Source organism: Protopterus annectens, chromosome 2.part0 (assembly GCF_019279795.1).
Source record: "Protopterus annectens isolate FY-2018-M chromosome 2.part0, PAN1.0, whole genome shotgun sequence".
NCBI classification, from domain to species: Eukaryota; Metazoa; Chordata; order Ceratodontiformes; family Protopteridae; genus Protopterus; species Protopterus annectens.
In genome coordinates, this window is record NC_056728.1 from 203,150,932 (window position 1) to 203,177,049 (window position 26,118).

The following is a 26,118-nucleotide window of genomic DNA, read 5'->3' on the forward strand; positions in this document are numbered from 1 at the left end:
AGAAGGACATCTATGGTAATGGTAAGATTTTACACAACTTTCTTTTATGATGCAGCAGAGCCCTATGCAAGGTCCACAGCTTCTGTGTCAGTACTCCACAGATACTCTTGACTATGCCTTCAACCCTTACTTAGAGGATTTAGTCAAAAATCCTGGATGATGCTCTAGACCACAACCTCCTGTTTAGTAAGCAGTCTGCAGACCTCTTTAAAAACCTTCAGGCAAAAAGTAAAGATCTTTAAGACATCAAGCACCTGCTGGTGTCTCCCATTCTTAAATATTACAGAAATTATCCTGCCTAAGGATAACTGTCAGGAGGAAACCCTCCTCTGCTATCCCATCCTCTCCCAGGCATAGGAAACGAACCAGGAGGCAGACCACCTCTTGACCAGCAGCCTCACAGCCTATTCAAACATCGCCCTTTCATGACAGAAATGGTTTCAAGAATGCGTGACTGCCTTGCACCTCTCTCCCACTGCCTCCCCCTTTGGAGATCCATCACCTCAGACCGCTGGGTGCTGGCAATAGTACAACATTTCCCCCCTCGGAAGGAAAAGCCTCTTACAAGGTGTATTTCATTCCCGCAAAAAGTCAACTACACCTTATCCTTCAGGTCCTATATGACAACCTGAACCTCCAAACTATAGAACCTGTTCCCTCCAGGACAGAAAGGAAAAAGCTTTTACTCTGGTCCCCAAAACAGGTGGCCCTTGGAGGGTAATACTCGATCTGTCCTTTTCTAAACCTATTCCTAAAAGTTCCATCATTCCGAATGCATCCCTACAAACCCTTCTTCCACTAATTCTAGCCCAGGCCTTTATGGCTGCACTCTATATGAAGGAGGCCTACCTCCATATTCCTATAGAACCCTCCCACAGAAAATATTTTGGTTTCACTGGGCCCTGTTCACACTTTCAATTTACAGCCTTGCTTTTTGGTTTATCTACTGCACCCAGGGTATTCACAAAATTCCTAGCTCATGGTATAGCCTTTTGCAGAACCAATGGTGTCCAAATTTATCCCTACTTAGACATCTTCATTCTAGCAGAAAGAAAGGATGGCCCTATTAAACAGTCTGCAGTTCACCCTTTCCCTGTATCAGAGCCTGGGGTTCACCCTCAACATCCCAAAATCATCCCTAACCCCTCAACAGGACAAATTCTTCTGGGCTGTAGGATCAGAACAGACCTGATGTGGGCATTCCTCCCTCAGGGCAAAATTCTCTCCCTCTCTACCCACTTCCAAAACCTAATGCAGGGTGAACATAATGTCTTCAAGGCAATATTTGTGGGTCCTGGGGCTAATGCCAGCCACCATCCTTATGCTGCCTTTGAGCTGAGTGCCTGTGTGAAAACTGCAGTGGTACTTGAAGAACGTGTGGCCCCAACACGATTACCCTCTAGAGATTACCCCTGCCTCAAAACAGAACTAAGCTGGTAGATTCAACAAATACTAATGAACCCAGTCTTCCACTTCAGCACCCCACCCCAACCCAGCACATGCATACAGCTGCATCAGACCTAGGTTTTGGGGATACCATGAAGGGCTTCATGGTACAGGAGACCTGGCATCTTACCCTCCAAAAGAAACATATCAATGTGAGGGAAATTAGTCCTTTTGGCCCTGAAAGCCTCTCTCACAATCCTGCAACCAGGCCCCCTTCCAATCTTCACAGACAATACCACAGTCATGTGATACCTCAAACATGAAGGGACCAAGTCCTACCTCCTTTGCTGGAAAACTATCTAAATTTGGGACCGTGACTCCAGAAACAACTTATCCCTGTAGGCAACATACATTTCTTCCCAGGACAACTAACAAGCGGATATTTTTAGCAGAACATCCTCTGCATGACTGGAATGCTGATCAGGGACATTTTTCTAGACATTGTCCATTGTGACATTGTAGGACACACCTCAGGTAGATTTGTTTGCCTCCCCCCAGAACAGACAATTGAAATTCTGCACCAAGGATCACTCTCCACTTGCCTGGACAAACCCAAAATCTTGTTGGTCACTCCCTATTAGCCACAGCAGCACTTTATGTCCTTCAAGGATGCATCTGCAGTCCTAACATATGGGTTGTCCTGCCTCAGGCAGCCCTTCGGTCGGCCGGATTCCAAAGTCTGGGTCTGGCCTCGGCTGATGTCGCACTTCACCCGACGTCATAGCTGCTGTCAATTGGGTATAAAGGCATCAGCCGATGCCATTTTCCTCAGTCTTTCTTGCCGCGCGGTGCCCGAAGCAGAAGCTGTTCGCAAGTGCCGGTCGGTCAGAACCAGAGATTACTACTACCGAAGACTTCTAAAAAGCTAAGTACCCCGTTGGGGACTCTTTCTTGCCTCAGCCAATGTCAGAAAAAGTAAATAACTGTTTAACTTGTGGGTAACAAATACCTCATAAGGATTTCCACTCTTACTGCCTTCCTTGCTTAGGCCCAGACCACGACGTAGCAGCTTGTCTAGCCTGTGCTTCCTTCAACCGACGGACACTTAGGCGTCGGTCGGAGTTTGCAGAGGAGTTTTTCGGCCCTGCTTTTGCTTACAACATGCCGTCGGAGACTCCGACTTCACAATTAGCTAAAAAACGTAAGGAAAAGTACCGACACTCGCGGTCCACGGTTTCGGCCGAAACCACGGTTAAGCCAACCACGAGTGTCTCTGTTTCAGCTGAAACCGAGTCCACGGTTCTTCCTTTGGCCGAAAGCATGCCTCCTACAGCCAAGGCCTCACTCAGCATGGCTGAATCTGCTACTGAAATTCCACCTGCAGCTGCAGGTTCTCAGGATTTATCAGATACTATTCCTTTAGACATCTCTACTCCTGCACGTGGAGCTGCTAGGCCCCCTGCATCTATGTCTATCAAGGCTTTTTCTAGGGCTAAAGCAGCTAAATCTTCTAAGGCCTTGCCTACTAAAACCCCCTCACACAGGCCTACCTCTAGTTCACAAATGCTCAGCCTGGCAGAGGATCTCATTTCTTTGATCAGGGGATCCCTACCTCACCCTGACAGGGCCTCTCATCCCCCTCCAGAGAAGAGGCCTAGAGCAGAGCCCCCTGAGCCAGTTTCATCAGATTATTCCTCGGATGATTCAGAAAATTCAAATCCTCCAGAAGGCCCTTATTCTCCATATGAGGACTCTGATGCAGAAGATTCCATTCCTTCTGCCTCTCCTCCTGAGGAATTTTCTTTTGGGGAAACCTTGCATGCTATGAGAGAGCAATTTCAATGACAGGGTCAGGATTTTTCAGATTCTAGGAAACGGCTAAGGACCTTTTTACATTTACCACAGCATAGGCCTTTAGCCATTCCTCCAGTGCTAACAGTTGTAGATGATGCATTTAATGATGCTTGTACTGCCCCTGACTCTCTTCCCCCGGCCCCTGCTAACCCCGACAGATACTGCAGGGTCCCAGACACACACTTTCACTTGTATAAGGCTCCTATTGCAGATCCTGAAACTATTTCACAGGGCCCCAAAGCTGTAGCAGCTGCCTCTGCCAAAAAAACCCTCCCCTCTGAAAGAGAATCTAGAGCATTAGAGAGATGGGGTAAAAAAGTTTATACTTCTGCTACGCTTTCGGCTAGGGCCTTAAACTGTCAATTCCACATGATTCAGTATCAGGAATTTTTGTTGGATCAGCTAAATAAAAAACTGTCTTCTCCTGAACCTATAGACCGTAAGTCCCTTCAGGATTTGGTACATAACACTCAGCAGGTCAGTAACCATTCCTTAAAATGCAGCTATGATGCACTGGAGGCTTCCTTTTAGATCAGCTATGACTGGCACAGTGATCAGAAGGCATGCATGGTTAAAGGAGCAATCATTACCAGACCATGTGAAGTCCAAGCTCCTAGATGCTCCCATGGAGAAACAAAGTTTGTTTGGCTCCCCTGCACAGCAAGTGTTAAAGAAGGTGGAAGAAAAAGCAAAATCTGTCCAAACAGTCAAGGATTTCTTACAGGTCCAGCCTCCGAGGTTTAGTAGAAATTGGCCCTCGAAGAATTGGTCCTTTCCAGACGCCTCCAGAACACAGAGAGGCAGAAATAGGCGCTCAAGAGGAAGAGGTCAATCCAGAGGTGCCTACAGGGGACGTCAGTGGCAGCCTAACAACCAAAGAAGTACTGCCACAGATCCAGCTACTACCACAGGACAGTCACAATGACTTGGCTCTGATACCGCCTACCAGGGAACAACTGGAAGCACCCTTAGGCGGAAAGCTAACCTTATTTTCAGTAAACTGGCATTACATTACAAAAGACAAATGGATTTTACAGACAATAAACAAAGGCTACAGGTTTCACTTCCATACTCTACCAAGAAAGAGAGGAATGCCAAACCTACCACCAAACCAAAAAGCAAACGCTCTAGGACAAATCAACCACTTACTAAGGATGAGAGCTATAGAAAAAGTACCGTCTATGGAACAAGGACAAGGATTTTACTCCAGACTTTTCCTGGTACCAAGAAAAGAAAACCAATGGAGGCCTATTCTCGACCTGTCCGCCCTGAACACATATCTCATTGTTCCAAAATTCAAAATGCTGACCCTACACAACTTCTTCCCATGCTGGGCAAGGAGTCTTGGCTGGTGACTCTAGATCTCAAGGAGGCATACCTGCATGTCCCTATATGACCAGATTGCAGAAGATATCTCAGATTTCTTGCAGGATCAGAGCATTATCAATTCTCAGCATTGCCCTTTGGCTTATCTACTGCGCCCAGAGTATTCACGAAATGCCTGGCATCAGTAATTGCTCATTGCAGGCTTCAGGGAATTCAAATTTATCCATACCTGGACGACTGCCTGATACAAGCGGACAACAAGATCAAATTAACAAAAGATTTGGAAAAGGTTATTCACCTACTGCAAGCCCTGGGATACACAGTCAACATAAAAAAGTCAAGGCTGGTACCATCCCAAAGGATAACATTCTTGGGTGCAGAACTGGACACATCAAATCAAATGGCATTTCTCACAGCAGAAAAGCAAAAGCAACTACCACTATTTCATGGCATTAACAGTGCAGAACCAGCTTACAGCAAGAAAAGTCCTGCAAGCCCTGGGTTACTTGGCATCCTGCATAATATTGATTCCACATGCCAGACTACATATGAGGAAGTTGCAATGGTACCTAAGGAATTTATGGTCTCAGCACAAGCACAGCCTAGAAACCCAAATTCCAATAATTCCATGCCTGAAGCAAGAATTCATGTGGTGGGCTCAGGCCTGTCAGTTGAACAGAGGGCTGCCTTTCCACAAGCCTCACCCAAGCCAGACTATCACCACGGACGCCTCAGACCTTGGATGGGGGGCACACATGGTGGACAACTGTATACAAGGCCTATGGATGCAAGACCAGCTGAATCTACACATAAATCAAAAGGAGATGCTGGCAGTGAAGCAGGCAATTCAGACATTCAGACCATTTCTGCAACAGGGTCATTTGCTGATAAGGACGGACAACACCACAGTCATGTGGTATATCAACAAACAGGGAGGCACACACTCATATCCTCTATGCCGGATGGCAATGGACCTGTGGAATGTGGCCCTGAACCTCAAAATTCAGCTCCAGGCCATATTCGTGCCAGGAAAAGAAAATATACTAGCAGACACCTTAAGCAGAACTACCACGGATGCCCACAAATGGATGCTGCATCCAAACATCTTCAAATCTATAACACAAACATGGGGGCTACCAGAAATAGACCTGTTTGCATCCCCCCACAACCACCAATTGAGGAAATTCTGCACAAGGACATACCACCCTCTTGCTTGGAAGGTGGACTCCCTATCCTTCAGTTGGGAAAACCTGACAACATATGCATTCCCACCTCTTCCTTTGATGCACAAAGTGTTACTGAAAGATCAAAGATGATCACCCAAGGATCATCCTGATAGCTCCAGACTGGCTGAGGCAGCATTGGTACCCGCTACTGAGGAGTATGTCTCGGGCACACGCATGGCCTCTGCCTCTAGTTCCTTTACTGCTAACACAGAACAACTTCAAGATCCTACATCCAAACTTGAAAACTCTGCAGCTAGCTGCTTGGAATATTACATAAAACAAAATAACCCAGTTTTATCTCAGAGGGTTAAAGACATTATCCTGGAGGCTCGCAGACCCTCCACAAGGAAAACTTATTCAGCCAAATGGAAAAGATACCTCATTTGGAGTACAGCAAAAGGAGAAAATGTATCATTAGCAAACATAGCTAACATCATGGAATATTTAGCAGTATTTTTCCACAATGGCCTCTCTTACGCCTCCATTAAGATTCATGCATCAGCAATTTCAGCAGAATACAACATGGATCCTCCAGTCTTCTCTCATCCTCTACTCAGGCAGTTTCTGAGAGGAATTAAAAATGTAAAGCCTCCAAGGAAGCCACCTTTGCCTACATGGGATCTTAACTTTGTGCTGGAGAAGTTAACACTTCCCCCTTTTGAACCAGCAGCAACAGCAGAATTACAGTTCTTATCTTGGAAAACTGCTTTCCTACTTGCAATCACTTCAGCAAGAAGGGTCTCTGAATTACAGGCTTTAATGGCAGTACAGCCCTTCCTTATCTTCCATCAGGATAGAGTGTCCTTGAGAACTAACCCTACTTTTATGCCAAAGGTGGTCTCCAGGGTATCATTGAACCAAGCAATCCACCTACCAACATTCTTCCCCAACCCACATAACAGAGGGGAAAGACTACTACATACCTTGGATGTGCACAGGCAATTGCGCTACTATCTGGACAGAACCAAGAACAATAGAAAAACTGACCAGCTTCTGGTAGCATATGCAACAGGAATGGAAGGAAAAGCAATTTCAAAACAGACAATCTCAAAATGGATAGGAAACTGCATTAGATTTTGTTACTCTTTTCATGGAAAGGCAACTCCAGAAAACATCAGACCTCACTCCACAAGGGCTACAGCCACTACTACAGCTTTCTTACGAGGAGTGGCTACCAAAGACATTTTAGAGGCTGCTACTTGGAGCTCCGTGCATACATTTGCCAAGCATTATAATCTACCTTTATATTCCAGATCCCGGGCAGGTTTTGCAACTGCTGTTTTGCAAGGGATCTTAACTACACCATAATCATCTTAGTGCCTCCTCCCCCAGTTTGGCTATGGTATTCTACCCATATGTTAGGACTGCAGATGCATCCTTGAAGGACATAGTACAGTTTTGTACCTACCATAAATGTAGATGTCCGAGAGGTATGCATCTGCAGTCAGGATTACCCACCACCTTCCCCTCTGTGGTACTCCTAGGGTAATTGCCCATCTTTTAGCTAGCTGGGGGAATCTATTATGGTGTATTTGTTTGTATATATGTATATACTTGTTTATTTTTGTTTGCTCTCTACTGTTTGGAATCATTTGCATTTATCCAAATTTAGCCTTCCTAGAGGGCACCTGGCATCTGGGGCAAGAAACACTGAGGAAAATGGCGTCGGCTGATGCCTTTATACCCAATTGACAGCAGCTATGACGTCGGGTGAAGTGCGACATCAGCCGAGGCCAGACCCAGTCTTTGGAATCCGGCCAACCGAAGGGCTGCCTGAGGCAGGACAACCCTTATGTTAGGACTGCAGATGCATACCTCTCGGACATCTACATTTATGGTAGGTACAAAACTGTACTTTCCCCTTACTACTCACTAGCCAAGGGCAATCACCAAAAGTTGATCCACAAGTTGGACCTACCCACACAACAGAAGGGATGTCTCATTAACCCTCACCTACAGATGTTAGGTCTAATACTCTAGATGGTAAACTTTTAGTTCCTTTCAGACACCACTAGTTTGAGGACATACTTTTTGTCCTGAGGGAGGCCAGCAAACCTTCTACAAGGAGGTCCTACATGTCAAAATGGGAAAGATTCTCCAAGTGGGGTGTCCATAAGTACATGGATCCTTTTCAAGCAGATACCCCTCTAGTCCTTACTTGTGTGTGTGAACTTATCAAGGCTGGCCTTTTATACTTCTCACTGAAAGTCCACCTGTCTGCAATCTCTGCCTCCTTACCATTAGAACCCCCTCTATTAGCCAGGCTAGATGTTAAATTTATTCCTGAAACGGATCTCGAACTTCAGACCACAGAGAGACCCCATCTCACCTCTTTTGGGACCTAAAATTCATCCTGGAAAAACTTGCACTGCCTCCAGTGCTGCAACACTCCAAATATGCACATGGAAGACTGTACTGCTGGTGTCCTTACTTCTACTAGAAGGGTGTCAGTTACAAGCTGTCATGGCCTGCTCACCCTACACTACTAACCACAAATATAGGGTGACCCTATGCACTAACCTTTACTTCATGCCAAAGGTGGTCAATGAACTGGCCTTAAACAAATCCATTCACCTGCCCACCTTCTTCCTCTCTCCCACTAATGACCGAGGATACTCCATTCCCTAGATGTGCAATGACAACTAAGGTTTTATATAGGCAAAACTAAGTCCATCAGAAAATCCAACCATCTCTTCGTATCCTTCCACCCCAGAGCCCTGGGCAAGGCAGTCTCTAAACAAACCATTTCCTGGTGGATCAGAAAAACTATATGCTTTTGCTGTTCCCACCATGGGGAGGACCTACTCCAGGGAGTAAGAGCTCATTCTACCAGGGCCGTGGCTTCCTCCAAAATCTTCCTCAAAGGCCTGGGCACAGCCTCCATTCTGGAAGCAGCCACATGGTCCCCCATGCACACTTCCACCAGACAATGCAAATTGGACCACGCCTCCAGATCCAGGGCAGGGTTTGCTAGGGCAGTCCTGCAGGGATTTCTGGAATCTGCTACCTCTACCTCTCCAACCTTCCTTCTAAGCTGTGGCACTCTACTGCTCTAAGAATACTGCAACATAGGAGTAGAAGGATATAGAATAGTTGTGTAAAATCTTAACGTAACCATAGATGTCCTTAATTGTTGCAGTATACTTCCCCACCTATCCTTTTTCCTATTGATCTGTCTAAAGAGCACCCTGGGCCACCCCATAGACTATGGTCAGACTAGCCAGCAAGTGGGACTTTAACCTCTTCTTGACATCATTTGGCTCTCTACTGGACTGTCTGACTGGGCATTTAGGTTCTGAGGTCTGTGCGTGCAGACGTCGGATTTAAGGTCCCTGGTTTATGGCCCTACATGTGACAACCCATGTACCTACAGCAGCCAGGCTTTAGCTTTTGTATAGGAGCCAACATTTGGGTTGCCTGAGGTGGGGAATCCCACACTAAGAATACTGCAACATGGAAGTGAAAGACATCTATCATTATGGTAAAATTTTACACAAGTATTTACTTCAGATGACCTAACTTGTAAAACTACAGGACCAATTTTGCTGTTTCTGAAGTGACTCACCTTGTAAAGCTATGTGACTTGTGTACCTCGTGTGTTTTGCTATGATATTTTTGTTGGACTCAGTTGCATGTTGTACTACTTGAGCTAAGGTTACTGCTTGTACCTTATTAATCTTTTCGCTGAGCTTTTCTCCCCTGGTCTCTGCTGAAAACTTTTTTTTTCAACCCAGTCGGACACTCCCAGTTAAATGTAAATATAACAATTGTGATACCAGGAGAGATGGTAATATGTGACTAGTGAAAAAAATGGAATTTGTGTGAGGGTAATGTGTGTGTGCATATACATGTTGGAAAGAAGAAAATGCTTGAATAAACAAAAAAATGATGAATTTCTCAGGAAGGTAAGACGAAAATGAAAACTAAGTTGTAAAGGTGACACTGATGGTATGTGGAAGCTTGAAAATGAGAATAAATCGGTGCAGATGAGTGAATTTTAAAACATCTGTATTCCGGTGCCAAACAAGTGGTTGGTGGAGTAGGAGTACACTTTCCAGCCCACAGACCAATATGGGCTTTTACATGATGAAGAAATAAAAGTTAAAGGAATAAAGAAATGGAGGAAAGTGATGGACTATGGAAGGAACATATAAAATTTGCAATTTATAAAAATTGCACAAAATACTACATAGTGTTAACAGTAAGAACTGTATGAAAACAGTGAAAAAGATCAAGAGAGAACTGAAGGCGGGGGTGCTTAAAAATAAAATTGGGAACTGTTCCCAGTATGGTAGGTATGTTGAGAATAACTAGCAACTTGCAGAAAATGATTCAAGTATTTGACACTGGGAACAGTTCCCAGTTTTAAGCTACATTTGTATTTGTAAGAAATTAAAAAGACGAAATGTGTATGGTGGAATGAGTAACTGACACTAGAAATAAAGGCATGTTGAAATGTGAATCATGCCAACAATGCAGAAATATACATGTGGGGCAAATTTTAAAACTAAGAACACTTACCCCAGAACTTGGGCTGTACAAGACGTGATTGTAACACTAATTACTAATAAGTAATTACTGTTAATAGTGACTTGTATAGTCTTCTGTGACTTGTCACTCATTTTATGTTAAAACGGAGAGAGCCCTTAAACATACAAGTAGTAAGAAATAAAACCTCAGCAAGTAATGCTTTATTTAAGAACAAGCTAAACTGCTCAAGTAATGTAAGTTGTTTATTTTTTGTTTTAGAGCAAGTTCTACCTAACCCAAGGGGGGGGGGGCATGGGAGGATACTAGGGTTCTAACTTCATGTCAAGGTTGGAGTTCCAAGTATCTTGCATAAAGTGATGGAGCCCCAGTGGCTCAGTTGTTGATGGTAAGGGATGGCCGTGGGTGCTTTGTATTATATACCCCATGCTGGGAGTGGATGTAGGTTTGCAATTGCAACCAGGAGTTTCCTAATGGCGATCGGAGATGTAAACTAGTACCAAAACAGGCTGCTGATCATTTGGTAGTGGGGGGGGGGGGGTGAGTGTCTATATGCATGAGTCATGCACTTGCTTTACACTAGCTATTCTACATGTGTGCATACAAGATGTCTGCCCTCCTGAGTCATGACATGTACTATGTTAACCTGGTAGGTGAACTAGTTAACGGACTGTTTTCAGCCAAGAGCCAGGCCCTTTGGGTAAATTAACCGTAATGAAACATAGCACTTGTATACTGTGTACAATAGACAGTAGTATGTAAGAAAATATGTATATACAGAATATACAAAATAAATTTTGTAAAAACAATTGTAGTATAAAAGGCTTAAACATTGTTGGCCAGTATAAGTTGACTTGGTGATAAAATGAAATGTTTCAGCACTGTAGAACAGCAGTGCGGAGTGCAGTTAAGTACACATTTAGTAGCAACTTTCCTTTAAAGCAGGTACAAGAGGTGCTTTAGTTCCAATTTAAATCATTTAGGTATCCTTGTTACCCTTCAGTGTGTGGGATGGTGAGCTCCAACAGTGTGCTGCTTAACCACTGTGTCCCTGTAGAGGGAGGGCCCACCTATTATAAGACATGCAGTAGAATTTTGTAGGTTTCATTGGGAAGGGTGTGACTGTGTTCAGGGATGGGGGCAAAGGACATAAGTCAGCAGTGGTCTTTGAGAACTCTTTAAGAAGATATTTCTGCCCCTTTTAAACCTCCACAGGCAGTTGCTACTTAAAACTGAGAAAGACCATCAAAGGAACAGCTTAGTGAAAGCCTTTGTGTAGTGTAAGAAGGCAAACGAGTTCCCCAGCAAGTACTTTATATTGCCTATGAAGAAGGTGTTGTGTAAGGCTGCTGAGAGCAACTGCTTCTACGTAAGCAGCCCTTCTCATGGGAATGAGCCCAGTCCTTTTGTGCTCAGTTTTTCCAGTTGCTCATCTGCTGTTATGGTGAGTTCTTGCACAACTCTAATTTATGGTGATTACTTATCCAAGTATTGTGTAACTTGATGTTGCTTTATGCTCACAAAGGCATTTTACACAGTAATTTCAATACTAGATAGGAAATTTCTGAAAATTGTTGAGTTGTCAAAGATGTTTCTAATTTTCAAAACTGACAAGTCTGCAATGAATTTCTGTCATGTGTAAAATCTAACTGAAATGCTCAATACTTCAGTATATACGCTGTAGGGTCTTTATTTCCCTGTGGCCCTGGCCTGCATGTGCAGTAGAATCTATACCTGCATACATAGTCCTTTATAGCTGTCTAACACTTAAGTGAATAAAGTAAGACTGGACTAAAGTTGTGCATTTATGATTGTATGTTTAATTGTCTGCACTTTTTGGTGTTTATAAACCTGCAAACACATGCAGTGTTGTGTTGATTCACTGCAAATTGAAGTATGTAATGTTACTTTTTTTTAAACAGATCTTCCAAATACTGTTACATCTGTAAATATACCTGATCTGCTTCCTGGGCGCAAGTATGTCATCAGTGTTTATGAAATCTCACCACAAGGAGAAAAGTTAATAGTATCCACAACTCAAACTACAGGTATGGACTGGTTGCTTTTTTAAAGCAGAGTAATGGTCGAGGAATGATTTATCACTTCGGTTATTTCAGGTAACCTCTATCCATAAATAAAACCACTACTAAGGAAATGCCAACTCTGGATGTAATTATAAAGGAAATTAGTGTTTCATTTTTGGGGAGCATCATGAAAAATGGCTATAAAAGTTTAAGTGGTTAGAGTAGGTGAGCCTCTTTTTCTTAATGCAGTCCCTCACTCATTTGCTCTTGGTAGGGGTAGTTTCTAAACTACGAAACTTGCATGGAAGCAGTATACACAGATTCTGGAGTTGAATCTCACAGGATACAAGTACAAAGACAGTATTCAGATTTGCTTATACAATTGTGTGGACTGCTGTCACTGGTTTTACAGCATATATTTAATGAATGCATATGGGTATTCCTGTTGCTAGTTCCTGTGCAAGTATCTTATTTAAGACTGGAAATGAGTTTGCACAAGTAATTTATTTTTAAATCATTTTGTAATTATTTTGATGTTTTTTTACTATGGGGAGGTAAAATGTACGAGTTGCATGGCTTTATGGGTTACCCAAGTTGTATTATAAACTACTGCAGCATAGGATACTGTTAAATTATCAGATATTACTTTGAACTGTCCACAAGATGGCCTAGGGTTAAATACCAGGCAAAACAAATCCACAATGAATTATTGAACCTACTTGGTTATTTTTTTTCTGTTGCATTGCAGCAAGCTTGTGTGCGATGAGGGTGGCTACTTCCATGTGAACAGGAGGTGTCCGTAGTGACTGCTTTAAAGATGGTTCTTTGACTGCAAAGACAAAGCCAACTATTATCACAGAAAAAAAACTGAATACTTTAAGTCTAAAATATTATAGTACTTTGAGGAGCTCAAAACAATGATACCCAAATTTGTATGTTGGTCCCATACTAATTTCTAGGTTATCGTACCGCAAAGATCTTCCAAAATGCCCACGGGTGGGGAGTGTTACACCCAAAGTTTAAAAACAAAGTTAGCAGTTGGTCTTTCAAGTTTTTTTTTTTTTTTTTTTTTTTTTTTTTTTTTTGCAGTTAAGCAGTTCAGAGAATCAAACATCCCATACCAATATTGCTAAGATGTGACCTGTTTTTGGCATACGAGGCATCATCCAGCCCATTATTAAAGGATTTTACTGCACATCAAGTCAGATGGCATCAGAAATACCCAGGCTAGGTCTCTAACCCTTTTCTACAACATCAACAGAATGGTTTGTTGGGGGCAGGTATATTTCACAGAGGATACCAGTACTGTGGAATAGACTACTCACATAAAATAAATTTCAATCTTGATTAAGGCCAAGCTTATAACCAAATGGGATATGTTATTTTGAGCACAAAAAGGGAAACTGGCTAGTCTTAAAATGGCCCACAAGAACAGCTTGCCTAGTATGCATGAACCTGAGCGTTCAGTGAAAGTCTCCTCTCTGGTAGTTTTTGGTTGATGCTAGAAAAGAAACTGTTGCTAAAAGAAACAGTGTGCACAATATTGCATAATTACAGGAATTAATCAGAGGTTAGAAAGAAATGATAAAAGTTTGGAAAGGCAGTTTGCAAAGTAACAAAAGGATGTCTGTCTTCCAAGTATGCACCGATCCCGAAGGTTTAAGATTTTTGCTTGGAAATGAGTAGGTGTTGTATATTGAAAACAGACTTCAGAGAATTTTTCTTCAGGTAGATGGTACATGCCAGAAGTGTGATAGAGAAGGGAGAGCGAATTGTTAATGATGTAGCATTTATTTTGAATTCCCTAGAGAATTCTTACAGAAATATTGGGGGACCAAGTTGTTATAACTAAGGAGATGATTTTTTGAGTGGAAACTCCGGATCTATATTGCATATACCTAGTAAGACCTTAATACATTTGGCTGCCAAAAGGCAGCTACTAGAAAATGTAAATCAAAATATTGAGGTATATCTGAAGTATTAAATTTCATAAAGGAGATTTGAGAACCCAGAGATGGGATCTTTAGGAAAGGGAGGGAGCATGCAGCATTAGAAATGCATGTCAGTGGAAACACCACATGCAGAATTATGTTGAGGAGGAGTTTGGTTGAGGGAAAGCAGAAAATGAGCAATTTATGTAATGGAGTGAATGAATGCTAAAAACAAAGTGTACTGATGCCACATGAAAAATATGTATAACTTTCTGTTAATGTATGTGCACCTGTGTCACTAGCTTTTCTGCAGAAAATTTTAGTGTAAGCATAAGAGGTCGTGACAGATGTAAGGAGAAAAATGTACTTCGTAAACATACTCATAATGTACTGTCATATTTTCTGTAAAAATGGAAGGGGTTCTGATTACGGAAACTGAAAATGACTAGGGGGATGTATAATAGACAAACTCCTGGACTTGCGGATGAGAACTGCACCCATAGACTGAAAATTTTTAGTCATGTCTTGATGTTTCCTACATTTAAATACCAATTATACTTTTCGGCTTTTTCCCGGTTAGGGGTCGCCACAGTGGATCACCTGTCCGCTCATAATTGGCAGTGGAGTTTTACGGTGTTGAGTTGCCTGCCCAGCACCCAACCATCCACAGAAGGCACACAGTCACATCTAGGGCCAATTTAGAGTGTCCAGTCCACCTACAGCATGTCTTTGGTATGTGGGAGGAAACCGGAGCGCCCGGAGGAAACCCACACGACCACAGGGAGGACATGCAGACTCCACACAGAAGGCACCCCAGCTCAGGATAAATACCAATTTTACTATTAAATGTAATTCCAGAGTCTGCCCACATGGGACTGGGATCTTGAAATTTTAGTCTCCCAGTAGGGCATCCCACAATGCACTATTTGGCTTTAAAACATTTCATCGTAGCCCCTAAACTCCTGTCATTACTTTGACTTTCCATGTGTTTTCACATATGCCCTGCTTTTTTAGTCAAGGTATCATTGCCATTTCTTGCTATTCAATGAATACTAAAGAAAAACTGGTTATCACAGAAAAGTATTTTCAGTACAGGTTAATTTTTCTAAAGTGGCCAATTTTCATACTTTTGTTATGGCTGAGTTGTAGTCCTTAAATTCATCTCCCATTCATATCTGTGAAAATGGCAAAGGTAATTTGAGCTGTGTGCCACTGTGATTGATGTCTCACAGTAAGAGACAAAGTTCATGTACTGTTGCCCAGTACTATCCACTTACAGTGGGACACATTTTTGCTGCATCATAGCCGCCTCCTGTCCTCACATTTTAATCCTTACTACCTACCAATTGTTAGCGCATTGTTTTGCAAACCTTTCAACTTCATTGAGGTACTTTGGAGGGAGTAGGTGCAGCTAGAGAGGATTTGGGCTTAGCATTACTAACCTTCCTCTTCATAGACAGTTTAGAAGCACTTGTGGAACCTTCCATAGCATCCCTAGCCAGGCGTTTAAGTCTTTGGCTTTCTAAATAGATTCAAGGCCAACAGATGACTGTAATGTCTTGGAACAAAGGTCTGACAAGTAGAGCAGGACTGGTGGTCATGACTGGGCCCTAAACAAAACAAGAACAGCTCATGACTGTCTTTGTGGAATTTACCTTCCACGCCTACACTTGCCCTTCCTGGATGACATTAACAAAACAAAATGCAGTAACAATATTTTAAATCCCCTATGTGGTACTTATCTGAAGCTGGAAGATGAAACCAGCAGTAAGCAATGGCAGACCAAACGTACTAAACCTTAGCAGTTTTCCGGTGAAAGTTCTGAAGATTGTACTTGCGGATTTCACTTTTATGGCTGACATCTGTGCCTTTGTGTGATGTCCCACGTACAGGCAGTGGTTCTAAGCTTTTGTATACAGGCTGGCCATTGGGTCGTTGATTGGAATGCAACCCATATGTAGAAAATACTGCAACACAGAAAAGGACATCTATGGTTATGTTAAGATTTTACACAAATATTCTTAACTCAAAGGCCATGAAAAAATAAAACATTTTGTTTTTAAATAATGATGTGATGTACTTCAGACTTTTTGCATCAGCGTGGATTTTATAAACAAAAGTAAGGCAAGTGTAAACTGTCACATTATTGACTTAACAGTCATCACCACTGATACCCAAGAAGTTATGAGGCACAGGTCAAAAGGAAGATGAAAAAGTCAAGAGCATTCTGCAAAGTCAGGGACATTTGAGATGTATGGTCTTGGGCCATTTAATTGTACTGTTCTGCATTTGCTCCCTGTAGGTTTTGTCTTGGAACTGCAGGATTTATCCAAGTTGTCTGCAGTAATTTTCTTAAACCAGTAAGTCGTTGTTCAATTTATTTTTCATGCATTGTAAGTCAGTAACTTCAGTTTCATTCCTCTTTATAAATCCATCCCACATTATTATTTATTCATTTAAATGTTTTTCCCTTCCTTTTTAATTCCAATATACCACCACTGGGGTTTCTTAAAGCTCCTATGTCACTTGTTACAAAGAAAGTTAGTTACTTATAAAGACATCCAGGTTCATACCCTTGCATCAGACAGACAAAAGAACATGCACTGACTAGGGAAATATTCCCTAGCTTGGATAAGAATGCATTACATGTTCTGTTCACTTGCTGCAGTATACTTAACCTGAGGGAACTCGCACCTTGGTGACCAGATGCCAGCCAATTCACAAAAGTCTTGGACTAATGTGGGATATCGCACATAGGCTGCTGTCGGATGTAGGCTATAAAAGCAATGTGCGCACATACCATCCTCAGAACTTTTTTTTTGGCGTCAGTCAGAATGTCATTCTGACACTCTGATCATTTCAACATCTGCAACTTAAGCCTTTTGCCAGATGCTCTGTTGGGAAATATTTTCTTACTACTGTTTTGGTTGTTATCCAAGAAGGGCCAAGTGCCAGTGTGAAATCCAAATTCCACATAAGGATAGCCAATCTCAGTGTCTCTTGTCTATACCCTAACCATGACCAATAGTCCTGAAGTGTTTGCCAGTCCTTTGTTCCAAAGACACTTGGCAAGAGAGGAAAGCGTGCTTCCATCTATTTAGAGAACCAACGTCTTAAGTTGTTAGATAAGCATAGGGAGGGTACCTCAGGTCAGATGTCAAGCCAGTGAAATACAAGGCCAAGAAACTTCTGCCTGTGGCTTCCACTGCACCTCTGTCAGATATTTTTCCTGAGGTGCTTGTCAACCTTGAAGGTTAATCAACTTTAGGCATGGATTCACAGGCCAAGCACAGTTTTTGAGGCCACCTTGCCTTCGGCCATGAAGCACGACTGTGGAGGTTGATCGATCAGGATGTCATGGGGGAACTTATGCTCAAAAGTATGGCAGGTCCTGGTGGGGGGGTGTATTTCGCACTCGAGCAAAAGAGATGGTCAGACACTATTGAATGTAGGCATTCATCTGGTCCTCCAACATTGCATAGCATCACTAAGACTAAGCATTTGTACCCTACCAAAGAGGCCCCTACAGATTGGCAGGCCTTTTTCTCAAAGCTTGTTTCAGGCCTCAATGGCACTTAAGCCACCTTCATCTCAGCCTCTTCCTACCACTTCTCCCCAATCTTCTCAAAAAGGATTGGGGACACTGACTCATCTGAATCCTCTTATGAAGAGGAATCTCCAGATTATTCCACACATCCCTCCTCCCCAAGAAAATGTCTCCCCTGAAGAGGATGGTCATTGCTGACTCCCTTATGGAAGAAATCTTTGGTGTAACTTTCCTGAAAATGGGAGAACACTTTGAGTGGAATACTTCCAAAATTTCTGATGTCCAGAAAAGATGCATCAACTTCTATAAGTTATAGATGTTCTTCATCCCACATTGCTGCAGTCCTAACACTTGGGTAGTCCGCTGTCCCAGTCGGCCCGAATACCAAAGTATAAGGCTGACGTCGGTCAAGGCGCATTAGTCTGACGTCAGGACATCAGGGTACAAATGCGCATGACCGACGTCATATCCTCAGTCTTTTTTGCCGCATGGTCCGATGCAGAAGCAATATTGCGAGTGCAGGTTGGCGTTCTGAAATTTTCTGAAGTCGGAGTTTCAGACCGAATCAAAGTTGGCTAAGTACCCCGTTGGGGAATATTTTGTTTTTTTCTTGCCTCAGTATTTAACCGGATGTCAGAAAAAGTGAATAACTGTATTTCTTGTGGGAAACAGATACCTCATAGGGATTACCATACCTTGTGTATACCTTGCTTAGGGCCTGAGCACGACGTTGTTGGATGTCGCTCTTGTGCTAGATTTAACAAACGCACTATAAAGAGAAGATTAGACTGTGCCAGGTTAGCTTTGGGAAGCGTTGTAATTATAAAATGCCGTCGGATGCTCCGACGCCCGCTTCGTCTAAAAAGTGCAAGGACAAAGCAGCAAAGCCTAGGTTGGAAGAACCGTCTGTCCCGGACGTCGGTTCTTTAGAGGGCTCGGTGGAGCCGGAGGTTCTGCCAGAAGTTTCTTTGGAGTCTCAGGGAGAGACTTTACTGTTACAAGATGTGTCCTCTCAGGAGGTAGGCCAGGCGGAGGGGGCTTCTCAGGTAGCTGTTCTCCCTCCCTTCCTAAGGTGGTTAGGCCCTCCCTTCTGTTCCCAAGGCTTCTTGAGAGGCAGGCCAGGTTTAACTTCTGTGGGTGTTTCTCCTAGTTCTTCAGGGTCTCTGCCTAAGAAACATATGCTTAAAATGGCAGAAGATTTGATTACTATGATTAGAGGTTCTATGCCCCCTCCTGATAAGAGGCCTAGGGTGGAACCTGAGCTTGAGAGTTTTGAGCAATGTTCGAGGCTTCTGAGTCTTGACTGAAGACTTACAGGAGTATCCTCCTTATTCTGATTCTGATGTAGATGATTCTACTCCTTGCTTCTCCTCCTGAGGATTTTTCTTTTCAGAGACTCTTCATTCCATGAGGGAGCATTTTAAATGGGAAGGTCAAGATTTCTCTGATTCCAGGAAAAGGCTTAGGGAATTTTGTTTTACCCCAGCATAGGCCTTTGGCTATACCTCCTGTTCTGGATGTGGTGGAAGATGTTTTGCAGAGGCTTCCTGAACCCTGATTCTTTGCCTCCTGCCCCAGTTAAACCGGATAGGTATTATAGGGTGCCTGAAGCTCATAAGTATCTTTTAAGAGTCCTAGGGCAGACCCAGAAACTGTTTCTCAGGGGCCTAAAGGTGTTAAGGCTTCTGTTGTTAAAAATCCTGTTCCTCCTGATAAAGAGGCAAGGGCTTTGGATAGATGGGGAAAGAAGGTGTATACTTCTTCCACTTTAGCCATGAGGGCTTTGAATTGCCAGTTCCACATGTTAAAATACCAAAATTATCTCCTTTCACAATTGAAGTCTAAGGTGGATGCTCTGGCGGAAGGTATTGAGTGTAAAGAGTTGCAGGATTTAGTTCATGTTTCTGAACAGGTGGGTAAGCATTCTTTGCAATGTGGTTTTGATGCTGTACAGGCCTCTTCGAGGGTGGCTGCCACTGGTTCTGTTCTTCGCAGGCACGCCTGGCTGAGGGATCAGAATTTGGCTGAGCATGTTAAGACAAGGATTTTGGATGCCCCGTTACAATCTGATGTGTTGTTTGGTTCGCCTGTGGAAGCAGTTTTAAAGAAAATGGAGGACAAGGCTAAGTCTATGCAGACTGTTAAGGATTTTTTGCAGGTTCAGCCTCCGAAGTTTAGTAGAAATTGGCCTACTAAGGGGTGGACATATCCTTCTTATGATTCCCAGTCTAGGGGTAGGTCTAGACGTGGTAGGGGCAGAGCTCAAGGTTCTTTTAGGCCTAGAACAGGAAGTTCACCTGCTCAGTCTTCTGGTGAGGGCAGGGGTCAGTCCTTTCGTAAACAGACCCAATGACCTGCCTTTTCAGCTGCCAGAGCCTTCTCGTCTGGCAGCACCTTTGGGAGGAAGGCTGGCACTTTTCAAAGAAAATTGGAGTTTAATTACCCAGGACAGATGGGTATTAGATATTCACCACGGTTACAGGTTTTATTTCCATACTTTGCCTCCTTTCAAAGGCATGCCAGACATTCCGCCTCTACAAAGAAAAGAGGCTCACAAGCAAATTTCTCTGTTGCTCCAAATAGGGGCCATTCAGCCGGTTCCTGTGCCAGAAAGGGGCCTAGGATTTTATTCTCGCCTGTTCCTAGTACCAAAAAAGGGGAACACGTGGAGACCAATTTTGGATTTATCTATCCTCAACACTTATCTGGACATTCCCAAGTTCAAAATGTTGACGTTACAACAGCTTTTACCTCTGCTGGGAAAAGATCACTGGATGGTAACTTTAGATCTCAAGGAGGCTTACCTTCATGTGCCTATCAGACTAAGTTGCAGGAAGTATCTGCGTTTTCGAGCTGGGAATTCTCATTATCAGTTCTCTGCATTGCCCTTTGGCTTATCTACTGCCAGAGTATTCACAAAAGTTCTGGCTCCAGTGATAGCTTACTTCAGGCTAAAAGGCATACAAAAATCTATCCTTACTTGGACGACTGCCTGATTCTGGCTCAAGAAAAGGAAGACCTTTTTAACATTTGGAATATGTGATAGCAGTGCTAAGATGCCTGGGGTATTCTGTGAGCGAAATAAAGTCCAGTCTAGTACCCTCTCAAGACATGTGCTTTCTGGGTGTGAGACTGAATACAGCAGCCCAGATGGCCTTTTAACCCCGGACAAACAAAAGAATCTGTCTCTTTACTTCCATCAACTATCTCTTCAGTCCGGGCTGACTGCAAGGACAGTCCTTCAAGCCTTAGGGTTCATGGCATCTTGTATTCTGGTGCTTCCCAATGCCAAACTGCATATGAGGAAGCTGCAATGGTATCTCAAAATGTATGGACACAGCACTGCCAGGATTTGGACACTGTCATTCAAATAATACCTTGCATTCAAAAGGAATTTTTGTGGTGGGCTCAGGAATGTCACCTAAACAAGGGACTCTCTGTGACCCGGCCAGAGGCGAGTCAAATTCTAACGACAGATGCCTCAGACATAGCTTGGGAGCTCATCTGAATGGAAAGTGGATACAAGACAAGTGGCCTGCCAGACTACAGCATCTACATATCAACATGAAGGAGATGTTAGCAGTCCAGTTTGCATTAATGGCTTTCAAGGAGTTACTTCTTCCAGGGCAGGTGTTGATTCTAACAGACAACACAACTGTCATGTGGTACATCAACAAACAAGGGGAACTCATTCTTATCCTCTATGCAGGCAAGCAATGATTTTGTGGGAGACTGCGCTCAGCTTGCAACTAAATCTTCAGGCAAGGTTTCTGCCGGGAGCACAGAACTCCTTAGCAGATGTGTTAAGCAGGCAAATCATGGATCCCCACGAGTGGAAACTGGATCTTCATGTATTTCGGAATTTGACAGTGTCATGGGGAACTCCAGACATAGATCTGTTCGCTTCTCCACTAAACCACCAGCTGCCAAAGTTTTGCACGAAAAGGTTTCATCACACAGCTTGGAAAGTGGATGCTCTTTCTTTCAGTTGGAAAAATCTTCATGTGTATGCCTTTCCACCTCTGCCTCTCCTCCCAAAGGTACTCCTAAAGGTCAGACAAGACAAGACAAGGATGATTTTAATAGCTCCAGATTGGCCTCGGCAACACTGGTACCCATTACTGAGGAGTCTGGTAAGGAAGCCTCCATGGCCTTTACCTTTGATTCCACACCTATTGTCTCAGAGGGACGGTCATCTACTCAATGTCAAGCTTCACTCTCTTCATCTAACAGCCTGGCATATTCTGTTTTGAAACACAGCAGGTCTCAGCTTCCTTAACAAGTTTTGAATGTGATTATGGAAGCCAGAAGACCTAGTACAAGGAAAGTGTATGCAGAAAAATGGAAGAGATTTTTATTTTGGAGTGCAGCAAAGGATTTGGAGGTTTCTGAGCCTAATTTGAGTGTGGCTCTTCAATATCTTACTGAGTTATTGGACAAAGGTTTGTCTTTCTCTTCCATTAAGATTCATGCTGCAGCGATTTCAGCTCACTATGATTGTGACCCACCATTGTTTTCTCATCCTTTGTTCAAGCAATTTCTTAGAGGGCAAAGAATATAAGACCCCACGTAGAGCTCCTACTCCTGCTTGGGACCTCAATTTTGTGTTGGAGAAACTTACTCTACAACCTTTTGAGCCTCGGCTACTGCTGAATTGAAATACTTGTCATGGAAGACTGCTTTTTGTTGGCCATTACTTCTGCAAGAAGGGTTTCTGAATTGCAGGCCCTTATGGCGGTTGAGCCTTTTTTGATTTTCCATAAGGATAGGGTATCATTACGTACTAATCCTTCCTTTATGCCTAAGGTGGTCTCTAGTGTGGCTTTAAACCAAACTATTCATTTGCCTACTTTTTATGCAGATCCCCAAAATAAGGGGAAAAGATTTTGCACACTTTAGATGTACACAGGCAGTTGCGTTATTATTTAAGCAGGACTAAGGATTTTAGGCAGTCTCAGCAGTTGTTTGTTTCTTTTGCTTTGAGTTCTCAGGGCAAGCCTGTGTCAAAACAAACTATTTCTAAGTGGATTGGGTTTTGCATTGCATTTTGTTATTCCCATCATGGCAAGGAGGTTCCAGCTGGGATTAGGCCTCATTCCACTAGGGCTACTGCCACTTCAACAGCATTTCTAAGGGGGGTGGCAACTAAGGATATTTTGGAGGCAGCTACTTGGAGTTCAGTGCATACTTTCTCTAAGCATTACCACCTGCCCCTCTATTCTAAATCTAGGGCTGGTTTTGCCATGGCTATTTTGCAGGGCATGTTGACTGCTCCAGCTTCTTTATGATTTGCCAGCCTCCCTTACCTCTGCTTTGGGATTCTACCCAATTGTTAGGACTGCAGCAATGTGGGATGAAGAACATAGTACAGTTTTGTACCTACCATAAATGTAGATGTTCGAAGATCCACATTGCTGCAGTCCAATTTACCCTCCCTCCTTCCCCTCTGTGTTTAGGGGTGGTTGTGTGAGTGGGGTTGTACTTCTGTAAATTTGTATATATTGTACATATATTTGGTACAGGAGTGTTTGGTGTTTTTTGGTTTTGGCCTTATCTTTTTAGGGTCTTCTGACATCTGGGGCAAGAAAAGACTGAGGATATGACGTCGGTCATGCGCATTTGTACCCTGACGTCCTGACGTCAGACTAATGCGCCTTGACCGACGTCAGCCTTATACTTTGGTATTCGGGCCGACTGGGACAGCGGACTACCCAAGTGTTAGGACTGCAGCAATGTGGATCTTCGAACATCTACATTTATGGTAGGTACAAAACAGTACTTTATATGTCCCTGGCCCCTCTGCAGTTCCACTTGTGAATCCGGCATTTTTGGCTGCCTTTCACAGTGCTTAACAAACCCCAGACTCCCAGGCCCCAGCCCCCAAGAAGCCAGATTGCTTATACACTGTCCCTGAGGATTGTAAATTATCTGTAGGTGCCCTGCTGCAGACCCAGAAGTCATTTCTGTAGCTACTTCTGTAGTTATAGAAGGTTCCAGGATGTTTTCCTCCTTCAGTCTTCAGAGTACTGAGAGACTGGGTAAAAAGGTCTGCATGTCAGCCATCTTGGATTGCAGGGCCATTAACTATCGGGCACATTAGCCTAAGTATTCCTTAGAGCTTTTGTCTCTGGCATCTAATGCCATTGCATATCTTCCTGATTCAGGAGAGAAAAGCCTTGGCTCTAGCTGTCCTGGGAGCTTCCTCCCAAGTGGCAAAACATTCCATTAAATTAAGCTAAGATGGTGCAGAGTCTTGTCCTAGGGCAGTTGATATTTGTTCAGTTTTTAGATTTTCCTGGCTTGGGTTGCAGTCCCTCCAGGATGACTTCACATCTAAGTTAATGGATTCACCACTAGACAACTCTGCCTTATTTCATAAGGCAGCAGTCTTAAGTCCCTACAGGAGGAGAAAACAGGCAACTTGGATTTGAAGCACATTCTGGCTTCTCCTGGGCCCAGGTTTCATAGGAATTTTCCTTCTAAGCCCTTTTTCATACATAGCCCACTCAACACCCCTCTGGTAAGCCTCCCAAGCCTTAGGGGTTCTCAGCCATCCTCAAAAACAAAGTCAGTCCTTTCCTGACAAAGCAGGGAGTCTGTGACTACCTTGCAGATGTGTCCCTTTCACCTCTTTCCTTTTACCTGTTAAACGCTCCGGGTCTGGGAAAGCATCAGCCAAGACACCTAGATTCTTTCCATAATCAAAGGATTCTTCATGGTTTGGCACTCCACCCCCACCTTCATGGGCATCTCCTCTCCCCCCGAGAGCAATTGCCCTTCCCAGAGCTCCTTTGGGGAGCTTTGGCAATAGGGCTCCATTCAAAAGGTTCCTCAAACTTCAAGAGGAAATGGCTTATATTCAAGAATGTTCTCAATACTCAGAAGGGATGGCTCCTGGAGACCATTCCTGGATTTATCCCATCTCAACATTGACAGTCCAAGCTCTATTCCGTATTATCAATCCTCAAGGATACATGCATATCTAGGCATATTCCCATTCACACCATGTTCAAGAAATTGTTTTTCTGTGGTTTCTTGGCATATTCAATTCTCTGCCTTGCCATTTGGGCTTTCTACAGCACCAGTTGTTCTCGCAAAGTATGTGGCTGCAGTGATTACACACTGCAGACACTTGAGCATCCAGACTTTTTCTGGACAGCCTGCTCTTAACTTCCCCACTCTACTTCAAAACTTGGAGACCACAATTTCTCTCAGGAAAACTGGGATTCACCATCAACTGTAGGAAGTCAGTCCTCACCCCTTTACAGGACCACAATGTCATTCAAGGATGCATCTACAGTCATAAAATATGGGTTGTCCTGCCTCAGGCAGCTCCCCGGTCGGACAGATTCCAGAGTCTGGGTCTGGCCTCGGCTGATGTCGCACTTTCCCCGACGTCAGAGCGTCTGGGGTATAAAAGCATCAGCCGATGCCATTTTCCTCAGTCTTTCTTGCCGCGCGGTGCCCGAAGCAGAAGCTGTTCAAGGGTCGGTCAGATCCAGTGAATTCAGCTACCGAAGACTTCAGAAAAGCTAAGAACCCCGTTGGGGACTCTTTCTTGCCTCAGCCAATGTCAGACAAAGTAAATAATTGTTTAACTTGTGGGAAACAAATACCTCATAAGGATTTCCATTCCTACTGCCTTCCTTGCTTAGGCCCAGACCACGTCTTATCGGCCTGTTCAGCCTGTGCTTCCTTCAACCGACGAACTCTTAGACATGTGTCGGAGTTTGCAGAGGAATTTTTTGCGGCCAATTTTGCATATAAAATGCAGTCTGAGACTCCGACTTCACATTTGGTGAAAAAACGGAAGGACAAGGACCGACACTCGCGGCCCGCGGTTTCGGCTGAAACCACGGTAAGGCCTACCGTGAGTGTCTCTGTTTCAGCCGAAACAGAGTCCTCGGAGATTCCTTCTTCTGAATCTATTCAACCGACCACCGCGGCCCGAGAGGCCCCGGCTGAGTCGGCTTCCGAGCTACCTACCGAAACCAGTGTCCAGGAAATGTCCGACACCATACCTTTGGACATTTCTACTGCAGCACGTGGGGCAGCTAGGCCCCCTGCTTCCATGTCCATTAAGGCTTTTTCTAGGGCTAAAGCTGCTAAACTTTCTAAAGCTTTGTCTCCCAAGACTACCTCCCAAAGGCCTTCCTCTAGTTCTCAGATCCTCAGCCTTGCAGAGGACCTTATTTCTTTAATTAGAGGTTCACAACCTCATCCAGACAGGGCCTCTCACCCTCCACCAGACAAAAGGTCCAGGACGGACCCCACTGACCCACACTCTTCAGATGAGTCCACGGATGGATCTGTGTTGTCAGACCACCAGGAGGGGG

General features: G+C 43.7%; 1 protein-coding gene across 1 annotated transcript in view; it reads left to right on the forward strand.

Moving 5' to 3' along the window:
• The window catches only part of FN1 (fibronectin 1), a gene marked incomplete in the record, with an annotated part of 4,425,379 nt that overhangs the window by 1,541,911 nt on the left and 2,857,350 nt on the right, over nt 1-26,118 (forward strand). The window contains 1 exon segment of the mRNA XM_044060668.1: nt 12,203-12,328. Within this exon segment, the coding sequence (XP_043916603.1) occupies nt 12,203-12,328 (126 nt within the window).